The sequence below is a fragment of the Macrotis lagotis genome, chromosome 3 (assembly GCF_037893015.1).
Source record: "Macrotis lagotis isolate mMagLag1 chromosome 3, bilby.v1.9.chrom.fasta, whole genome shotgun sequence".
In the NCBI taxonomy this organism is placed as follows: Eukaryota; Metazoa; Chordata; class Mammalia; order Peramelemorphia; family Peramelidae; genus Macrotis; species Macrotis lagotis.
In genome coordinates this window covers 163,116,397-163,135,983 of record NC_133660.1, presented here as the reverse complement: position 1 = coordinate 163,135,983, position 19,587 = coordinate 163,116,397, and the positions used below count along the sequence as shown (strand labels likewise).

Sequence of the window (19,587 nt, the reverse complement as noted above, 5' to 3'; positions counted from 1 at the left end):
ATGATTTATATTAACTCTTTCCAAAGCCTCAGATTTCATTCCGTTTATGGCTAGCTAATATAGAGGCTTTCGAAACAATTTGAGGAAATGCTAAATAATGTATTATTTCTGAATCACTACACCATATAATTAACATCCTGTCTGGTGTTAGTGATTATTTATAGTTCATAAAGTATACCGAAGCAACCAAAGCGATAAATTGCCCAGAATGAGGCCATTTGATGAGAAAATTTTCTATGCCCCTCAAGCCCCTCACAAAACCCGGGCTGATTTTACTTATTTCTGCAAAGGTAAATCTAGGTAATAAAACATTTTAAATAATTTGAGGGAGAGGGCACTCAAGTTAAGTTATTTTCCTTTCCTAGTTAAGTTTTCAAGAATGGTTAAAAGCACAGACTAAGCATTTTTTGTAGTGCTGTTTTATTTGTGCTTAATAGTATTTGATTTTTCTAATTACATTTAAAAATAGCTTTTACTATTCATTTTTGTAAGATTTTAAGTTGTAAATTTCCCCCTTCCCAAGACAGCAAGCAATCTGATAGTTTATACATGTATAATTATGTTAAATATATTTCCATATTAGTCATGTTTTGAAAGAAGAATCAGAACAAAAGGGAAAACCCCAAGAAAGAAAAACAAAAAATAAAATAGCATACTACTATCTGCATTGAACTTCAATAGTTCATTCTCTGGATATGGATGGCATTTTCCATTACAAATCTTTTGTAATTGTCAGACCAAGCATTCTTAACTGTTTCTATGTTAGAGACCCATTGGTAGCCTGATGACATCTATGGATCTCTTCTCAATGATTTTTTAAATTCACATAATAAAATATATAGGATTATAAAAGAACCAAATTATATTAAAATACAGCTATTAAAATAGATTTTTTGAAAATTCCAAGTTCATGAACCTTCCCCCTGAGGTCTAGAATTAAGAATCCATAATACTATTGGCCATTCATGTACTGACTATAGGCATCTATTGTCCCATAAGTAAAATAAACCTATGTTTTGGTTTTTTTTTAAAGCTTAGTGCTCTTTAAATTTCATTAGAAATTTCTGAAAATATTTCCCTCCCTCCTTTCTCTTCAAATAAGAAAAATTTCAACAAAAACACTGGACTATTGTGACTGCCTGACAATATATAATCTGTCTTATTTCTTTGCTTTGTGGAGTTGTGATTCATTTATCTGTTCTTGGATTCCTTCATTTGTTTTTAATTTGCTAAAGCATTTGCCTTCCTTCTAGTCATCTTGTGATTGATACCCTTGTAGTCATTGTGTATAGTGATCTTTAGTTTCTACTTATTTCATCCTCCATCATTTCTTATTGATCTTCACAAGTTCTTCTTCATTCCTCATTCAAGATTTATTTTATAATAACATTTTGCTTTTTTCCATCCATCAGAGTTTATTCAGATTTTCCCTCAATTGTTTGTCACCTCTATTTCAGTCCAGTTTTTTGTTACTGTAAAAAATCATGCCTAAGATGACAAACTGTCCACCAGCCATCCCTACCATCCCTTTGGCAAAAAGCCTGAGGTTGTGAGGTTGGTCTGGAAATGTTTAGATGAAGGACTTGAGACTCTTGAAAGGCCAAGCAGCTCTGGTAATTACTATGATACCATAGAAGTGACAAGAAAATAAAGGAACATTTCAGGGTGGTTAGCTGTCACAAGAATTTTAATGCTAGAAGAGATTTGTAGGGGTGGTCTCTTACAATTCCCCCAATCCCCCGGGGGCTAGGGAATAGAGCACTGGTCCAGGAGTTAGTAGAACCTGAGTTCAAATTCTGTCTCAAACACTTGCCGCATGTTTCCTGTGGGAACCTTGTAAGTCATTTAACCCTGATTGACTCGCCAAGGGGAAAAAAAATAACCGAAAAAGAATTCCTCCTTCTCCCTTATTTTGTAAAGTGAGATGGAGGTCTGTAAATATGCAGAAGCTTGCCTATGGCCACACAGCTTGTAATTGCCAGTTATATACATTTGTACTCTTTTTTACTTTGTAAGACAATCCTGGGGAATGTTTTATAAAAGTCAGGCCTTTTCTTTCATATAATAATACTAGTTTGTTTTGCTTGTCTGCATTTCTTTGACAATTTTGTGAGGTAGATGATGGATTTTAGAACAGGAGAGCAAACTGTAATCATTCAGTTGGCAAACATTTATTATGACCTCCCTGTGTTCCAGAGACAATGTTAGGGTCTGAGATACAAAAATGAATATGCTCCCACCTTATTATTCCATTGAAAAAGACAACAACATATATTTGTAAGCATATATGGGACAAATCTATAGAGAATAAATGTAAGGTAGTTAATAAGGGAGGAGATGAGTGATTAGGAGATTAGGAAAGGTTTTGTTTTTTAGATTTTTCGAGGCAGTGGGGTTAAGTGGCTTGTCCAAGGCCACACGGCTAGGTAATTATTAAGTGTCTGAGGCCGGATTTGAACTCAGGTACTCCTGACTTCAAGGCCAGTGCTCTATCCACTGCACCACCTAGCCATCCTGTGATTAAGAGATTAGGAAAGGTTTTGTATAGGTATGTAGCTGCTTGGGTTTTTTTCCTGGAGGGAAGTTAAAGGTTCTGTGAGACAGATGTGAAAAAAAGGAATATATGGGGCAGCTTGGTCGTGCAGAGGACCAGCCCTGGAGTCAGGAGTACCTGAGTTCAAATCCGGTCTCAGACACTTAATAATTACCTAGCCGTGTGGCCTTGGGCAAGCCACTTAACCCTATTGCCTTAAATAAAGTTTTTAAAAAATGGAATATATGTCAAGATGGGGGGGGCAGCCAGTGGAAAGGTATGGAATTGGAGGTATAAATGAGGCATAGAGACCAATCTAGCCAAGTCCTAGGGATTATCTAGTCCCATCTTTTCATTTTACAGATGGGAAAACTGAGAGAAAGTATTTTATCTAGCAACAAATTACTCAATTATCTCATATAGTCAGTCATTCAAAGCCTTTGGCGTTGATTCCATCCAGAATGGAGGGGAGGTAATGGTGGTGGTGGCAGTAGTGGTCGTGGTGATGATTTGACCTTACTAGTCCATCTAGGCTCCTATCTCTTCCTTCCTAAAGACTTGAAAAGGAAAGTTCTTGATAGCAGAGTCCTGAACTGTTAAATAAAATGACACTTCTCATCAGAAATAGATAAGTTTTTCTAAGTGGGAAATAACATTAAAGGTTATATATTACTGCCTACATTACTTCTGACCTCTAAGGACCCTAGGACATTTCTATGGAACCTAAAACCTCCTCATTGGATTAGAATTTGTGCTCTGAGAAGAGACCATCTTTTCTGTTTATGAGCCTAATCAACAATTTATAAATTTCATTTATTCAAGTGACAGGGATGGAATTGGAGCTCAGACTTGTTTTGTTTTGTTTTGTTTTGTTTTGACTCAAAACTCCTTCCCCTTCATCATTTACAGAGGTAGCTGGTTCCACACTAACAATTTAATGGAAATTTTGGTAAAACCCAAGTATGTAATATTTTGAGTATATCTATTACAACGGTCCCCCAATGCCATTTCCTGAGGGGGGAGGGGGGTGCAGGGAATCACCAGCTAATGACTTGCCCATTACATGTTCATACCTATTGGCCACAAGAATAAATTGCATGATCTTGTATCTATTGGGGATTTATCAATGTGTGCCCCAACTCAGCTTGTATGGTACCACAAATATGTCACTACAATCACCATGGGTCTCAGAGGACAGTTTGTCCCATGTAACCACATCCATCTTTCATTTTACCTGGGTACTAGAGGAACTTCTTCAGTTCCTATTAGAACAGCCACTTCTGTTAGAACAGGTACTTTTTTTTTTTAATGACCTTAATTCTGGAAGGCACCTGTACTAGCTAGGAAATGAGTTAAGGTTTGAGGTATATTTTGTATGAGTTTTGAAATATCATTAACTGGAATTTTAAGGTAAATTATCATTCTAAATTGCAATATTTAGAATGAATGACTCAAGTATTTTTTAATATTATTTTTAATAGTCTTGCTATTTATCTGATCCTGAACACTGTTGAGGTTCAAGTTATGACAGTTTTTCTTAATCCACAAGCAGAAGAGTTTTTTTTTTAATTTGGAGACCAAATTCAAAAGACCATTGGTGTTTTTTTATTTTTTATTTTAAAAATTTTTTTAAGATCATTGGTTTTAAAATCCCTGTATTCTACCTATGTGATCTTGGGTGAAATCACTTCATCTTTATTGCCCTCAGATTCCTTATCTGTAAAATGAGCTGGTGGATCAGAGCATGAGGTCTTGGAGTTCTTTTCCTACTTAAAATTTTATGATTCTCTATTCTCTGTACCCCTTGTTATATAAGGAATCTTTGAAGATAGGAATATATATCAGTGATTGGATAAGATGAAAATTGGTGCTCTCATGAGCTCTGGCTAAGAGGAAGTGGCTGTATGTGTACATAGGTGTACTAATGTGGTTTTAGGAAGGTAGTGGTAGTGGCTTAAAGATTTTCCAGATTCTCCAGAGTTGAATTACTATTAGTTGAATAATTTTAATTTAATATTTCTTTACATGACTAACATATTTAAATGTAATCCTCCTCTTCCCCCTCCCAAGAAAGACTGAGAAAATAATGGTTTGATAAAACCAATCGAAACATAACCTAGGCCTGATGGTGAATGCAATATTGCATACTCGGAGACCTCCATCTTTGTACAAAAAAGGAAAGAGATACATTCTCTCATCTCTTCTCCCAGAATAAGCCTGGTTACTGTAATTAAACAGTATTTAAGGTTTTTTCCTTTCTATTGAATGCTGTAGTCATTGTGTGTACATTATATTCTTGACTCTGCAGCAGTTTTCCTGTGCTTTGAATTCATCATATTAATTGTTCCTTCTATAAGAGAGATTTTTGCCATACCCCAATCAGTCATCTTTGACAAAACAAAGAAATGAAGTAGATAGAAATAAAGACCCCATGTACACCACCTGGAAAGAAAGCAGATGTCCTCAAAGACCCCTTGTTTTATTTTATCTATTATTAATAAATAAATTCCAAATTTGATGAATGGTTTCTCATTCTTAAAAATTGTTTATTCATACCCTTTAATTTAGCCATTGGGGCTCCAATTTGTTCTTAAATATTTTCCTCTAATTTTAATTATTGTGAACATTTATCAAAATTTCCTCTTAGTCAAGAGGAATATTTGTAGCATCACTCCTGTTTTCCAGGTAATGGGGTTAGTTTTGTGGTTTAAAGAGACAGTATTGAAAACAGTCTGCAAAAGTTGATCAGTGTTATTGGTAGTGGTAGGATGATTCAACCTTGCAGTGCTGAAGATGCCCTGGTTTTGGGTGTTTTTTTTTTCCCTGCAGTGCTTTTTTTATCTCTATAAGAAATAGATCGATCAGTAAGCATTTATGAAATCCTTTGTGTTAGGTGCTGGGAAACAAAGATAGAAATTTCAAGGAGCTGCTTAAAACACCTTGCCTACATCAACTTCTCCTCTTTAACCTTGTTAGAATAAAAGTGCCTCTTGGATCCCATGCACATTATGGAATACCTAGGAAAGCATATCTCTAGAGTCTTTCAAACGATCATGTCTTTTAAAAAGAAATGCATATTTAATGGATTTTAGTGCATTGAGAGAAGATTTATAGCCTGCAGAGAAACTTAGCTTTTCATTTTTGAAGACATTAAACTTAGCTCATTCTGATTATGTGAGACATTTTCATATAGTAGCTTTCCATCCACATTCCAATCCATATTGGGGTACTTGTATAAACTAGAAAGTCACTATTATGGTAGCCTTTTTCTTTGAGGACCTGAGTGATTATTACTCTGAAAGAGGCTTAAGACAGAGCAGCCACACACCAAACCACTTACAGAGAACAGGGTTCTCACCAGCCAGGTTCCAGTGTGTTAGCACCATGCCCTACTTTCAGCCCAATTACACTGTTGGCTGTGATAATTAAATGAAACTTGCCAGATGGATGCATTCTTGGTATGCCGCTTTGTCTTCTTGCTCTATTTGTAAAACTTGGCTTAGGCTTATGATTCTTGAGTAGGTCTACCTTCTGATTGTGTGTGTGTGTGTGTGTGTGTGTGTGTGTGTGTGTGTGTGTGTGTGTGTGAATATGACTTCATGGGGTTATCCACTAGCAGCAGCATCAGGCTTAAACAAGTGATAGAGGGCTAGGCCAGCCATGTGCCAAGATACATTGCCTTGTGGGAGGCATGGTACTGGAGTCATCCTACAAAGAAATCCTCATTTTTCTTAGTTTATCCTCCCTTTCAGAAAATAAACTTCCAAAGATTAAAATCTCAATCTTCTTCTCTGGTCACACATTTGCTATTAGTTGCTAGGGACATCATAATATTGCAAACCTAGGATATGCTGTTTAAGTAATATTGCAATGTGTGAAACTAAAATGACATACCTGTCCTTTTTTTTTACATAATAGCTTTCTGATGTTGAAAAATGCTGTTTCAAGCCACATCATAAATGTCTAAGTTTGTAAACATAGGAGTATTCTACTGAATAGCCAGTTTTTATTTATCATCCCTGTTAATACTAGTCCCCATATAAATATTGTTTCAGGATCTACAAAGTGCTTATAAGAGTCTTGTGAGTTAAATTAAGTTAATGTTTGTTTTGTTACTAATTTATGACTTTTGCTGGTGGGGGCAACTTTTACAGACCTACAATTCATCTGAAATAATTCTGAGTTTGCCATTTAGCACCAAACAGAACTAATTCTAATCTATCTTCCCCAAGACAAGTTTAAATACTTAAAAAAGGAGGAAATAGTCTTTTTTTGTAGAGGGGGATGGAGTTTCCTTACCACAAATTCTCTGCTCTGATTAAATAACAGACCTAGGTAAAACTCCATCTCCCCAAGTCACTAAACAAAACAAAATTCAGACCAACGGATTACTTAATCGGATTGTTCTGAGAAAAACACTTTAAATCTTTAAGGAGAAATTTGAATGTTTCCAGGCTTCTTTGTCATTGTCAAACTATACCATTTCAAGGTATTCCTCTTGGTAGAACTTGAACTATTTTACTTGAACCATTGACTCTACTCCTCCTGGATAAGAGCCTGTCTGTATTTAGAATAATATATGAAATGGGAAGGCCCCTCTCTACCTTATCTTCTTCTGCATTACAGTATTTAGTTGAATATTTTTTATATTAAAGATAGTAGGCCCTAGGACCTCAGATCATCTTGTGTTTATAGAGTGATAAAGGCATTTCTCACCTGCCCCTCCTCTTTTTCAATTCTCTGAATTTAGAAATCCTGCCCTGCAGGTGTTTACCTTTTTATTAAAAAGAGAGATTTGGAAGGGACTTGGGCAGGTTCCTTAACTTTTTTAGCCCAAGGTTTGCTCACCTGGAAAATGAGGAGGCTTGAGGAAATAGCCTCTGAGGTCTCTGCTCATTCTGGATCCATGATTTTTGAGGGTTTTTCCATGTTTATTTAATCTAGTTTCTCAACCAAAGTTAGAATTTTCTTTATAGCATTTAGGCTAGATGTTCATTCAGTCTCCACTTGAATATTTCCAATGAAGGAACCTCACTACCTCATTAGTCAGCTTGTTCATCTGTTAGATATCTCTACGTTTTTAGAATATTCCATCTTTTGGGGGCTACGATATAGCTATCTGTAACTTCAATCCATGGTTCTACTTTACGACTGTGGAACAAGAATATATAATAAGAGCAATACAGTTGATGGTTGATTAGATACTTAATAGTCCCCTTTTTAATAGGTGAAGAAATTGAGACCCAGAATGGTGTGTAGAATAGTTTACTCACAATCCTGTAACCATTCTATGTCACAACTCAAATTCTTCTGACCCTGTTCTATTGTCTGCTGCGTTACCTCTCTTGCCAAGATGCTTTCTAGCTTTGAAAATGCGTATTAAAGAAGGGAAAGGGACCTTGAGCAAGTGAACATTTGAAGCTGTCTGAATTGTGACTATTTTTCTACTCTTGCAGCAAAGCCAGAGATTCTTACATCTGACAGACTCATGAATGGTCTGCTCCAGTGTGTGGCAGCAGGGTTTCCCGAACCTACAATAACTTGGTATTTTTGTCCAGGAACTGAGCAGAGGTGAGATGATTTATTTCTGGCACTACTTTAAATTCAAAAGAACAGCTTCTATTCAGTTGAATTCTGAGTACATTCACACACAGAGACACACACACACCACACACACACACACACACATATACATACAAACGCACATAAAATCTTTGATTTTTATTTGCTTTTTGATTGGAGTGGAGGGGGGTGGATAATTGCTGTGTTTTCCTTGGTAGATACTAATTTTGCAATTTTGTTTCCAGAAAAATGATTTCTGAATGACTTCTCTATTTTGGTGGTTATCTTTTTTGGATTTATCATGCAATTTCTAGCCTGCAGGTAGATAAAGCAATTTTCCAGGACACAGTAATTAGATTTCCATTTTATACACAGGGGGTGATGTGTGTGGGAAATATGGCTAGAGTGATCATGAAGAAATTACTTCAGAAGTTAATTACCAAGTTACCAAAAAGTAATGATCATACAATTAAAAAGCACACATACAGTATTTGTAAGTGGAGTATTAAAAAAGCTCTCCTTTTCCTAGGTTGGCTTTACAAAACATTAAGAGCACATCTAGTATTTTGATTGTGTTTTTTATTTGTGGGCTCCTGTCTTCCTCATTCCACTCATCCCTTCAGGCAGCTAGGTAATGTAGTGGATAGGACACAGGTTTGGGAAACCAAGAAGGCATCTTCCTGAGTTCAAATCCAGCCCCAGACACATACTAGCTGTGAGACCCTGGTCATGTCACTTAAATCCTATTTGCCTCAGTTTCCTTATCTGTAAAAGGAGCTGCAGATGGAAATGGTAAGCTATTCCAATATCTTTGGCAAGAAAACCTCAACTAGGGGATCATAGTCAGATGTGACTGAAAATGAACAACACAACTACTTGTACCTTAAATTAATTTTTCCTATCATTTGAAGGCTGTTGCTACTTTTATCCAGTAAATACTGTTTTATAGTTATGTTCAAAATATAGTTGGACATGATTGGAGTCAGTAAAAATGGTAATTTTGTGATTCAAGAATCAAAGTTTCAGAGTTAGGATGTAGGAATGGTGGTACATTGTTATTAGTTCTATTATCATATTTTAAAATGGAGGAATCTGTACCCTAGAAAGATCAAGTCTTGAGATTTACTGTACCAGATGAGACATCCTTTTATTCAGATACTGAAAGAACTTCTATGTTTCCATATTATATTGGGCTACTATCTCTCATTCCTCTCCCCCTTTACCTACTTTAGTCAATAGTGGATGGATTGTAGAGTTTTAAGACCCTTAAACTACTTCTTATCCTAGCATTGTTGTACAAAGGAAACCCTACAATGATGCTATTGGGGGGGGGGGAAGATGTTCTTTTCATTGGTACCCTACCCTTTAAAGGCATTCTTAGAAGGCAGGTCAGACTACAAGGTGGCTAAGCAGAGAAGAGAGAGGTCTTTCAGTCTTGAATATTAAATACTCAAAATTAAAACTTGAGTGTGTTCAGAGTGGGAGTCCCATTAACAGATCTTTTTAATTATGAAATTTCCTTCATGGAATAAATGCTCCTTTCCGAATTAGGAGACAGGAATAGAGAAGAAAGCTTGTTTTATGATATTAAATCTTCTAGTGTAGATTAGAAACATTCTTTAAGGAGGGATGTTTGCTTAGTTGTTTTTTTTTAATTCAATAAGTATCATTGTTAATTGCTTCTAGGTGTTCAACATCTGTTATGCCAATTGATGTGAAGATAAATTCATCCATGCTGCCACCCTTTGGAAAGATAGTGGTTGAAAGCACCATTGATTCCAGTGCATTTAAAAACAATGGCACTGTTGAGTGTAAGGCCTCCAATGATGTTGGCAAGAGTTCAGCCTTTTTTAACTTTGCTATTAAAGGTAACATTAAAGGTATATTTCTTTTTAATGCAATTTAAGGGGATATTTAATCTTTTCCACCATGTCCATCATGATTTAAGCACATTTCATCCATTATTTTTATTATTATCATCATACTGTATATCCAAACAATATCAAAATTCTTTTTTTTATTTCATGAAACGTTACCATACCATTGGCTATTTGAAAATTGATATGACTTTGTCCATATCAACTCCTGCACATCTGAGTAAAATTGTATTTTATTCCCTGTCTAGTAGGATTTTTAGTGGAGGGAGGAATGATTAGAAAAATGTAAGTGGTCACCAAATGATTGGCTATTCCATTTACTGAGGTTATGAAAATTTGAATAGCTCCTTAATACTGGTCTGTTGTTTCTCAATTACAACAAACATTTATTGAACATCTAACTTAGGTACTGGGAGAGATACAAAGATTAAAAAAGACAAGGATTCTACCTTCCTGGAACTCCAAGGAGATGACCTAACAAATAATGTTATGTATGATGAGTAGCAAGTCAGATGGGCCATGTAATTTAAATGCCATTTTATCATTACGGACCCGAGGTGGAAGGTAATTGCCAAGGATTACAGAACAGCCTGTGTTTTAGCATGGGAGCTTGAAGGAGAAGCATACTTTCAACAAAAATGGAGATGGTCGAGGAAAGTAATGTTCCAAGCACAGGAAAATGAGATGAGATCATATTTAAAGTGTTAGATTGTGTCAAAACAGTTCCATATTTTTATGTTGTTATGATAACCAGTTTAAAAAAAATAGAAATGTGGTTCATGCAATGTCTTCTTTCTGTATCTGAAATGGGCAAGCACCTCAGGAGTTACTTAGAAAAATTCTTACTTAGAAAGGAGACCTGAAAATGTTTTCCATCCCAGTTCCTTGTTTCCTAAGTTGGCAAAGACTAGTGTGGTGCATTGTGTTGCCCCTCCTTCCCCCCTTCCCCCCCTCCCCATTAAAAAAAAGTTTTCAGTGTTTGAGTAATGAAGAGGAAGATTCTTGTGCATTGCTGATTCTTGACCAAGACCTTGAAAAATTTGAAAAGGATTTAAGAAAGGAAGCTACAAATCACGCATTTCTTGATGAAGCCTTAGCATCCAAACTTTGTGCAAAGTGGAAAGATCTTTTGAAAAGGGAATTCAGGGTAGCATCCTTTTCATGTGGAATATTAGGAGAACACAACTTTTCTCACTCAGGGGTCTTGTTTAAGGGACTTTTGAAGTCTGGAAAGGAAACTTTGAGTAATAATACCAACAATAATAAGATAATTGGAATGAATGACTAAAGTTGTTGCTGGAGGAAATTAAGAAACCATATTGATTTGATCCACCACAAATTTATGCTAACTCAAATGACCCCTTCTCATTGCCTTGACATCTTTTTACTCATCTCTTATTTTTTTTTTAATTTTTCAAGGCAATGGGGTTAAGTGGCTTGCCCAAGGCCACACAGCTAGGTAATTATTAAGTGTCTGAGGCCAGATTTGAACTCAGGTACTCCTGACTTCAAGACCAGTGCTCTATCCACTGCATCACCTAGCCACCCCTACTCATCTCTTATTGATCATTCCATTTCCAATATCAGCTGCTCTGGACTTTTTCTCTCTCTCTTCAAGCCTCCAGTCTTCAATCTTTACCTCACGCTTACCTGCCATATGACTTTATCTCCTAGGATTTCCAATGCTCTCTAAGATACTTTGTTCTTGAATAGGGACTGAATGGGGGCAAGCCCCACTGGGTTATGATTTAGATAATCTGTACTAGACATTATCTCATCTTAGTGTGCTTGTCATTGCTTCTCCACTGATGTATGCTTTTTGATCAAATTACCAAGAGAGAGATATATTTGCATTAACTGGGATGACTCTCTAAGGCAGGGATTCCCTAATCTGGGGTTCATGAGTTTAAAATAAAATTTCCAATATAATTCTATGAATTTTATTTTCTGCATTTAAAACTATTATTTTTAGGGATCCCCAAAAAGGTTAAGAATCCCTGCCCTCTTATCTCCCAGAGTTGTGAGCAATTTGGAACTATGCCCAAAGGTCAATAAAAACCATAGAAATGTCACTACTAGGTCTATATTGCAAAGAGATCATAAAAAAGGGGAAAAGATCCACATGTATAAAAATATTTTACAGCCATTTTTTAAAGCAGCAAAGAATTAGAAATTGAGGAGGATGCCCATCAATTGGGGAATGGCTGAACAAGTTATGGTATAAATGTCATGGAGTACTATCATGAGTGACTGGACTTCAGGAAAGCATGAAAAGACTTGCATGAATTGATACTGAGTGAAGAACCAGGTGAACATTATACACACATTAATGGCAACATTTTGAGATGGAATCAACTAGGATTGGAGGCAGCTTAGTGATTAAAGACAATCTTGAGGGACTTGTTAGGGAAAATGACATCCATATCCAGAAAAAAATTCAAAAAATTATGAAATCTGAATGCAGAACAAAGTGTTCTATGTTCATTTATTTCTTATGTTTTTTTCCTTTCTTATGGCCCCCCTCCCCTTAGTTCTAATTCCTCTTTCACAACATAGTAATATGGAAGTATGTTAATTGTACAACTTAGAACAGATCGTTCACTGCCACAGGAAGGGGGGAAGGGAGGGTGATAGAAAAACGTGGAACTAATCAATTTACAAATAGATGAATGTTGAAAACTACCTTTGCATGTAATTGAAAATTAAAATCAAATTAAAAAGAAAAAAATCCCCACCCTGTATCTCCCAGACTTTGTATTTCCTCTTTGTTCTATATAGTTTATTCTTTCCTGCTCTATTTCAGAATACCCTTGAATTTCCACTCTTCTTTTTCCCCTTCTCCTAGTTTGCCCCCCATTTAAAACAACCATAAAGGGGTGGCTAGATGGCGCAGTGGATAGAGCACTGGCCCTGGAGTTAGGAGTACCTGAGTTCAAATCTGGCCTCAGACATTTTAATAATCACCTAGCTGTGTGGCCTTGGGCAAGCCACTTAGCCCCATTTCCTTGCAAAAACTAAACTAAACTAAACTAAACTAAACTAAACTAAAATAAAATAAAACAACTATAAATTGTTCTCTTCCATATTCTCATCAGGGCTTTCAGAGTGGTAAGAGTTGTGTGGGGAGGGAACCTTTTCTTAGTCTGGCTCAGTCCATCTCTTGAAGACTTTATGACTGGGGAATTGGAGCTCCTCTGTCATGAATCTTCTTCAACTCCTCTCACCTTCTCTCAGTGTCTGTCCATCTAATACTTTCTTGTAGACTGGCAGGAATAGGTAGTTCCTTTTACCAGGTCTAACTCCTTTACCCATCCTCTTAATTTCATTCCTTTCCATGCCCTTTAAGCTGACTCTGACTCTCTCTCTCTCTCTTTCTCTCTCTCTCTGTCCATCTGTCTTTCCATTTTTGTCTCTCTTTTGTATATTACCTTCCCCAGTAGCATGTGAACTCCTTAAGACATTTTCAAACTGATGCAAAATGAAATAAGCAGAATCAGGAAAACCATATACACAGTATCATGTATTCTATCAAAATTCTATGATGATCATTCATGAACGACTCAACTCTTCTCAGTGGTATAAATGATCCAAAACAAGTACAAAGGATTCACAGGGGAAAATGCTATCCATATCCAGATAAAGAACTGATGGACTCTGAAATGCAAATTGAAGCATAATTTTTTAGTTAATTTATTTTTTCTTGTGGATTTTTCCCTTTTGATCTATTTCTTCCACAACTGAGAATTAACATGGAAATATGTTTTATATGATAGCACATGTTTGCGAAGCATTTTAGGAAAAGGGAGAGAGACAGAGGGAATAAGGGAGACAAATTTGTAGTTCAAAATCTTGTGAAAATGAATGCTCAGATATTTTTGATATGTAACTGGGGGAAAAATAAATTAAAATAAAATATTATTTTAAAAATGTGAATTCCTTGAGGGAAGAGACCATGTTTTTGCCTTTGAATATTGCTAGAGTTTAATAAAAATGCTTGTCGACTGACTTTGATTAACCAGTCATTCCCTTTCCTATCCTGTGCTGTGTCTTGACTAGTTTACTCTCCTCAGTCAGCAATTAAGCTAAGGGAGGTGGAGAGGGAACCACCTTACCTTAACCCAACTGCCTTTCAAAGTCTTGCTCCTTAGAGCAGAATAGATTCCATTTCTTGCCTCCATCTCCCCATTTACAGCTCAGCTCCCATCCAATCTGGCACCTTTCCTTTAAGAAACTTTCCTTCCCATTAATAGCTTTTATACTGTGAAACCCATTGACCTTTTTTTCTGTCCTCATCCTATGTCTTTTGGTTCACCTACTATATCTCGATGCAGCTTCTTTTCCCACTGACTTCTGCATCTATAATACTGTTTTTATGATTTCCCTCTTCCTCTCAAGCACTTCCTTCTGGTCTTGCTTTCTTCTCATCCTCTTCTCATTCCTTGAACGTGGGGATCATCCTCTTCTCCACTCTCTCAACATTTTGGTGTGCTCCTCTGCTCTCATCCCTTCAGTGTTCACCTCTTTGATGGTGACTCCAAATCTCTTATCTCCTCACTGAGCTTGAGTTCCTTATCTCTGGCTATCTTTGCCCCTCCATCTGTATCCTATGCCAACAAGTCCACATACTTCAAAGTAAACTCTTCCAAACCTGCTCTTTTTCTTAACTTCTCTATCCTGGTTACTAGATCAATTATCCTTTGTTAACCAAGACTCTCACCATGGATGTCATCCTCTCCCTTTGATGTGGAAGTAAGTGGTCAAGTTTTTTCAGTTTTGCCTTTGAAAAAGCTATGGATTGAAATATGAGTCTACACTCAAAGCTATTCTATGTGTCACAAGCTTTGCTTTTCTTGCCTAAACTCTTATAGTAGCTTCTTATCTGGTCTTCTGTCTTCTAGGATATTTGCATTCCAGTATAGCTTTTACAAGATAATGGTTTTAATGCTATGTTCTAATCATTCCTTTCTCTTAGAAACCTTTAGTATTTCTTCATTATTTATTGGATAAAGCATTCCCTCCCTATCTCAAATTGTGACACTAACATCCAACTCTGGTACACTTTTTCCAACCTTACCTCTATATATATTCTAGGATGCTACCATATTGCCATCTTTGTTCTTCCCTCTGTCCTCTCAGCCTTTATTCTAGTTGCCTACCATACTGATAGATTCATCTCTTCTCCATTTCTCATGTAGTTAAAATTCTTTTCTTCCAAGATCCATCTCCAATGCTTCTCTCTTTTCCCTGACATTCTCCCCCCACCATTTCACCTACTATGTCTCATAACACTAGCTATACCTTTCCTTTACAATCAAACAGTGTCTGCCAGGGTCTCCTGTGTTTCTTAGTTCCTAGTGATTGCTTTCTCCAGTCAGATAGTGAGCTTCTTAAGAGATTTTGCTTTCTGTCTGTCTTTGTCTCCCAGCGCCTAGCTTAGTGCTTTGCTCACAGCAATAAATGTTTGTTGAATTGATTGAAGCAGTCCTGCCAGAATGAGCTTTAGATCCTGTTGTCACTTGCAGTAATCCATGGGGGAAGAAAAGATTTGATGATTGTTTCTGTACTACAATTCCACTCTGCTCTTTCTCCCTTATAGAACAAATCACCTCGCACACACTATTCACACCTTTACTGATTGGCTTTGTGGTGGCAGCGGGACTGATGTGCATCTTCGTAATATTTCTAACCTACAAGTATTTCCAGGTAACTTTCAGTTCTTTCTCATTTAGAGGATAAGGGTTGATGTTTCTGTTTGGATAACACTTTTCCTCTCCTTTCTTCCTCAACAGAAACCTATGTACGAAGTTCAGTGGAAAGTTGTGGAAGAGATAAATGGAAACAACTATGTTTACATAGACCCAACACAACTTCCTTATGATCATAAATGGGAGTTTCCCAGAAACAGACTGAGTTTTGGTCAGTGAGAAATGGGGGCTTTCCATGTAACCTTTCTGTGTTCTCTTAAAAGTGAATTTGGGGAAATCATTCTAACAACTTCCTTTGTTTCATTCTACCTGAAATCATGGCTCTGTTTTCTCAATTAGAATTTTAAATCCAAGAGAGGAGTCGGATTTGAATTATATATGGGGGTAGGAGGATTGTAACCCAAGTTGCCTCTTTATTTCTCCTCTTCCCTCCTTTCTTCTTTCCTCTATCACTTTCTTTGTCTTAATCACTTTAAAGATACCTATCGGGGCATTTGAGAATAAAAATACCTCTTGGGTTTGTTACAGGGAAAACACTTGGTGCAGGAGCTTTTGGGAAAGTGGTGGAGGCAACTGCCTATGGCTTGTTTAAATCTGATGCTGCAATGACTGTTGCTGTGAAGATGTTGAAACGTAAGTGTCCTGGGGCCTGGATGAGTAGCAGCAGCATCGTCCCACTGCACACGTAGCTTGCTAAATAAGCTGTTTCTAATTCCAGCAAGTGCCCATTTAACTGAACGAGAGGCTCTAATGTCTGAACTGAAGGTCCTGAGTTACCTCGGTAACCACATGAATATAGTGAATCTTCTTGGAGCATGCACTATTGGAGGTAACATTTAGAAACCCTTTACTTGCTACCTAATTAGAAGAGGGAGGAGAACCTTGTGACCAGAGCATTTGATGAATCTTAAACCTTTCTTTTTGTCTGGTTTGAGTTTTGCTTTGAAGAATTACAAAATAATCAATTTTTTTTAAAACAAGGCATTTGGAGGTATCTTTGGATATAATCTACTTATTCCAACAAATCCACTAAATTCCAGAGTTTGAAGGGTCTAGACACCAGTAGAATTTAGCACATATCTTTTAGGAAATATATCCTGCCGGACTGTAAGAACAAAGCATGTTTAAGGTAAATGAGGTCTGAACAGATTCACAGAAAAAGTGAGGTCTTTTTAAAAGAGAAATATGAACTTTTGATCATTGGTAAGTAAATTTTAATCATGGCTCATTGATTTAAAGCTGAAGTGACAGATTCATAAAATAGAAATACCTTTATTAGTTAGGAACACTCATTGCCCAGCTAATAGTTCAATCCCACTCTCCCATTACCAGATTTCCATTCTATTTCCTAAAATTGCACCCAACTTAAGCTTTGTCGCAGCAGGCTGTTCCACGTGAGCAACTTTCGTTATTACAACACAGAGGATGTACCCTTCATCATTTCCATCACATTACAGAGAAAGTGTCACACTCTGTGGTAAACAGAAGTGAATCAAAGGGATTAATGTTGGAAGCCTAATAATACTATAACTTTTGAAAGAAACAACCTCCATCAGGATATGAACAAAACCAACCAGATTTTTTTGAACCACAGACAGACTTTTCCCATAGGAAAACTTAGGCAAAAAAAAGACTCATTTGTTTTATTCTTTACCATGTGTAATGATGCAGTTCAATAAGAATTGCCTAATGGATGTTATTTTGTTTAGATAAGATCCATTAAAAATAAAATTGTTTGGTATAGTAGGCTTGAGTCCTCTGCAACCATGTCTCACTTAGTTGGGTATGTAGCAGGTGCTGAGGCTACTCTACTAATTTAGCTCTTTCTAAAACTCTTGCTACCTGTAGGGCCCACATTGGTCATTACAGAATATTGTTGCTATGGCGATCTTTTGAATTTTTTGAGAAGAAAACGGGATTCATTTATTTGTTCAAAGCATGAAGATCATGTAGATGCAGCACTTTATAAGAACCTTCTTCAGTCAAAGGAGCCTTCATGGTAAGACTGATTTACATAAATAATATATAGGAAGCATTCGGGGTCCTCAGAACTGCCAGTCGAGGCTGATTTGAAAAAAAAACCTACCAAAAAAACTGAGATAGATTTAAGGTACAGAACCTAAAGTAATAAATCATTTAAATGGAATTTAAGTGTGTCTGAATAGTTGCTTTTGATGCCTAGATGAATATGTATTAAATTGTTTGGCATTTTCTTTCCCTGCACTCTTGGTTTTGCTAAATTTTAGATTGTTTGAATGAATTTTATACTGTTTTCTTCTTATACTAGTTCCTTTCCATAATATTGTCTCTGTTACCATGAGATGCTTTATCATTAATTTGGTATAAACAAAAACAGTGTATTCAGAGACATGTCAGTTGTCACAATAAATCCCTTATGTCTCATGACAGAAAAACAAAAAGCCCTGGTTTCCATCCTGAAAGCATCGCTCTCTACTGTTTGACCTTTTCCCCCTGCAACCCTGAACTTTGTTATTTTTTTTTACCTTTGCCTTTCTTGATTAGATACCATTAAGCACACTCATTTTTCTTAATGTACCTAACCAACCTTGAGAATGACTCAACTACTTCCACAATTCCTAGACCCTTAGATAAGATAGAATTAATTAAAGCTCTACAAATTTTAGTTACTGTCATTAATGTCTCATAGTTATAACTAATTTTTGTCCTATTGATTTATAGTAAAGAACCTCCGAAGGAGGACCATATACCATATCTTTTTTCTCTTCCTTCATACATGAAACTTTTCCTGATTCCATTAATTACTTTTTAATTATTCCAGTATCAGTGGAAGTCTCTAATTGTATCAACTTTCAGTGTTCATGACATATTTGTATATATGTTCCGTGAAGGAATACCCATCCTCCTAATTCTTATGTAACTTCTTCAATCAGTTTTTAGTGCAACAACTATTTTCCAGGTACTCTGTTGGACTTTGGTTATGTAAATACAAAAATGAAACAGTCTTGTCCCCACTGACTTACGTTCTTTGGATGCTCAATGTGCTCAGAGTATCCACCTTTGGTTTGTTGATACTGCCATCTGAATACAAGGAATACTCTTAGAATGTCTGTTGAATTTTTATTTGGTTTTAAGACATTTAATAAATACACTTGCCTCACACTAAAGTTTTTGATATCCAATATTTCATTCTGAGTGAAATTTCCTTTTAAAAAAATAAAACAAAGTACCCCCAAGTTACAGTAAAAGTAGACTTACAAAATTAGCCTCTGACCTTGTTACCAGAGTACATGTTATTTGTGCGAAAGGTTGAACATTTGTTCATTTCTGAAACTCTGCTATTGATATTTATCTATCTATCTATCTATGAAATTGGAGGACAGGGAGAGGAAATCTAATATGTTAGCCTAAATTTTTTTGCTACTTTCTAATGTACTTTGTGCTTTGGGATCCCATATGGGACTGGAAGCACCAGAATACTGTTGTCATGGTGTTTCCATGCAAATCAGAAGCAGGAAGTACTAGAAATCTTGAAGAGTCTCCAGCCAAATGTTGCAAATTCAAGAGGTCCAGATGGTTCAGAAAATGATCCAAATTATTGGTGTTTATCTAAACCAAACCCAATTTTTAGGTTCTTCCATCAATATCTATATATTAGCCATCTCTATATTTCCTCATGTCATGGTTTATAAGTTATTTTTCTCTTTCTCCATTTTTGGGGGGGGTAATATCATTTTTCAAGTTTATGATGTTTCTAATTAGTTCTTTTAAATACATACAATCTAGAAAAGAAATGCTTCTAAGTTTAGCTCTGCATTGTTGAACACAAATACTGAAACCACCTTCTAACTAGAAAGAGGACCTTCATCACATACTTTGAACCACATGTCTATTGAAAGTCGAGAAATGTTAACTCTACTTTTCTGCCCAC

The 19,587-nt window shown here is 36.3% G+C and overlaps 1 protein-coding gene across 1 annotated transcript in view; it reads left to right on the top strand.

Annotated features, from left to right (window-relative positions):
* The window catches only part of KIT (KIT proto-oncogene, receptor tyrosine kinase), a 198,920-nt gene that overhangs the window by 170,406 nt on the left and 8,927 nt on the right, over positions 1–19,587 (top strand). The window contains exons 10-16 of the mRNA XM_074231582.1: positions 7,990–8,104; positions 9,782–9,963; positions 15,569–15,675; positions 15,762–15,888; positions 16,206–16,310; positions 16,396–16,506; positions 17,526–17,676. Of these exons, the coding sequence (XP_074087683.1) occupies positions 7,990–8,104; positions 9,782–9,963; positions 15,569–15,675; positions 15,762–15,888; positions 16,206–16,310; positions 16,396–16,506; positions 17,526–17,676 (898 nt within the window). The remainder of the gene's footprint in view (positions 1–7,989; positions 8,105–9,781; positions 9,964–15,568; positions 15,676–15,761; positions 15,889–16,205; positions 16,311–16,395; positions 16,507–17,525; positions 17,677–19,587) is intronic.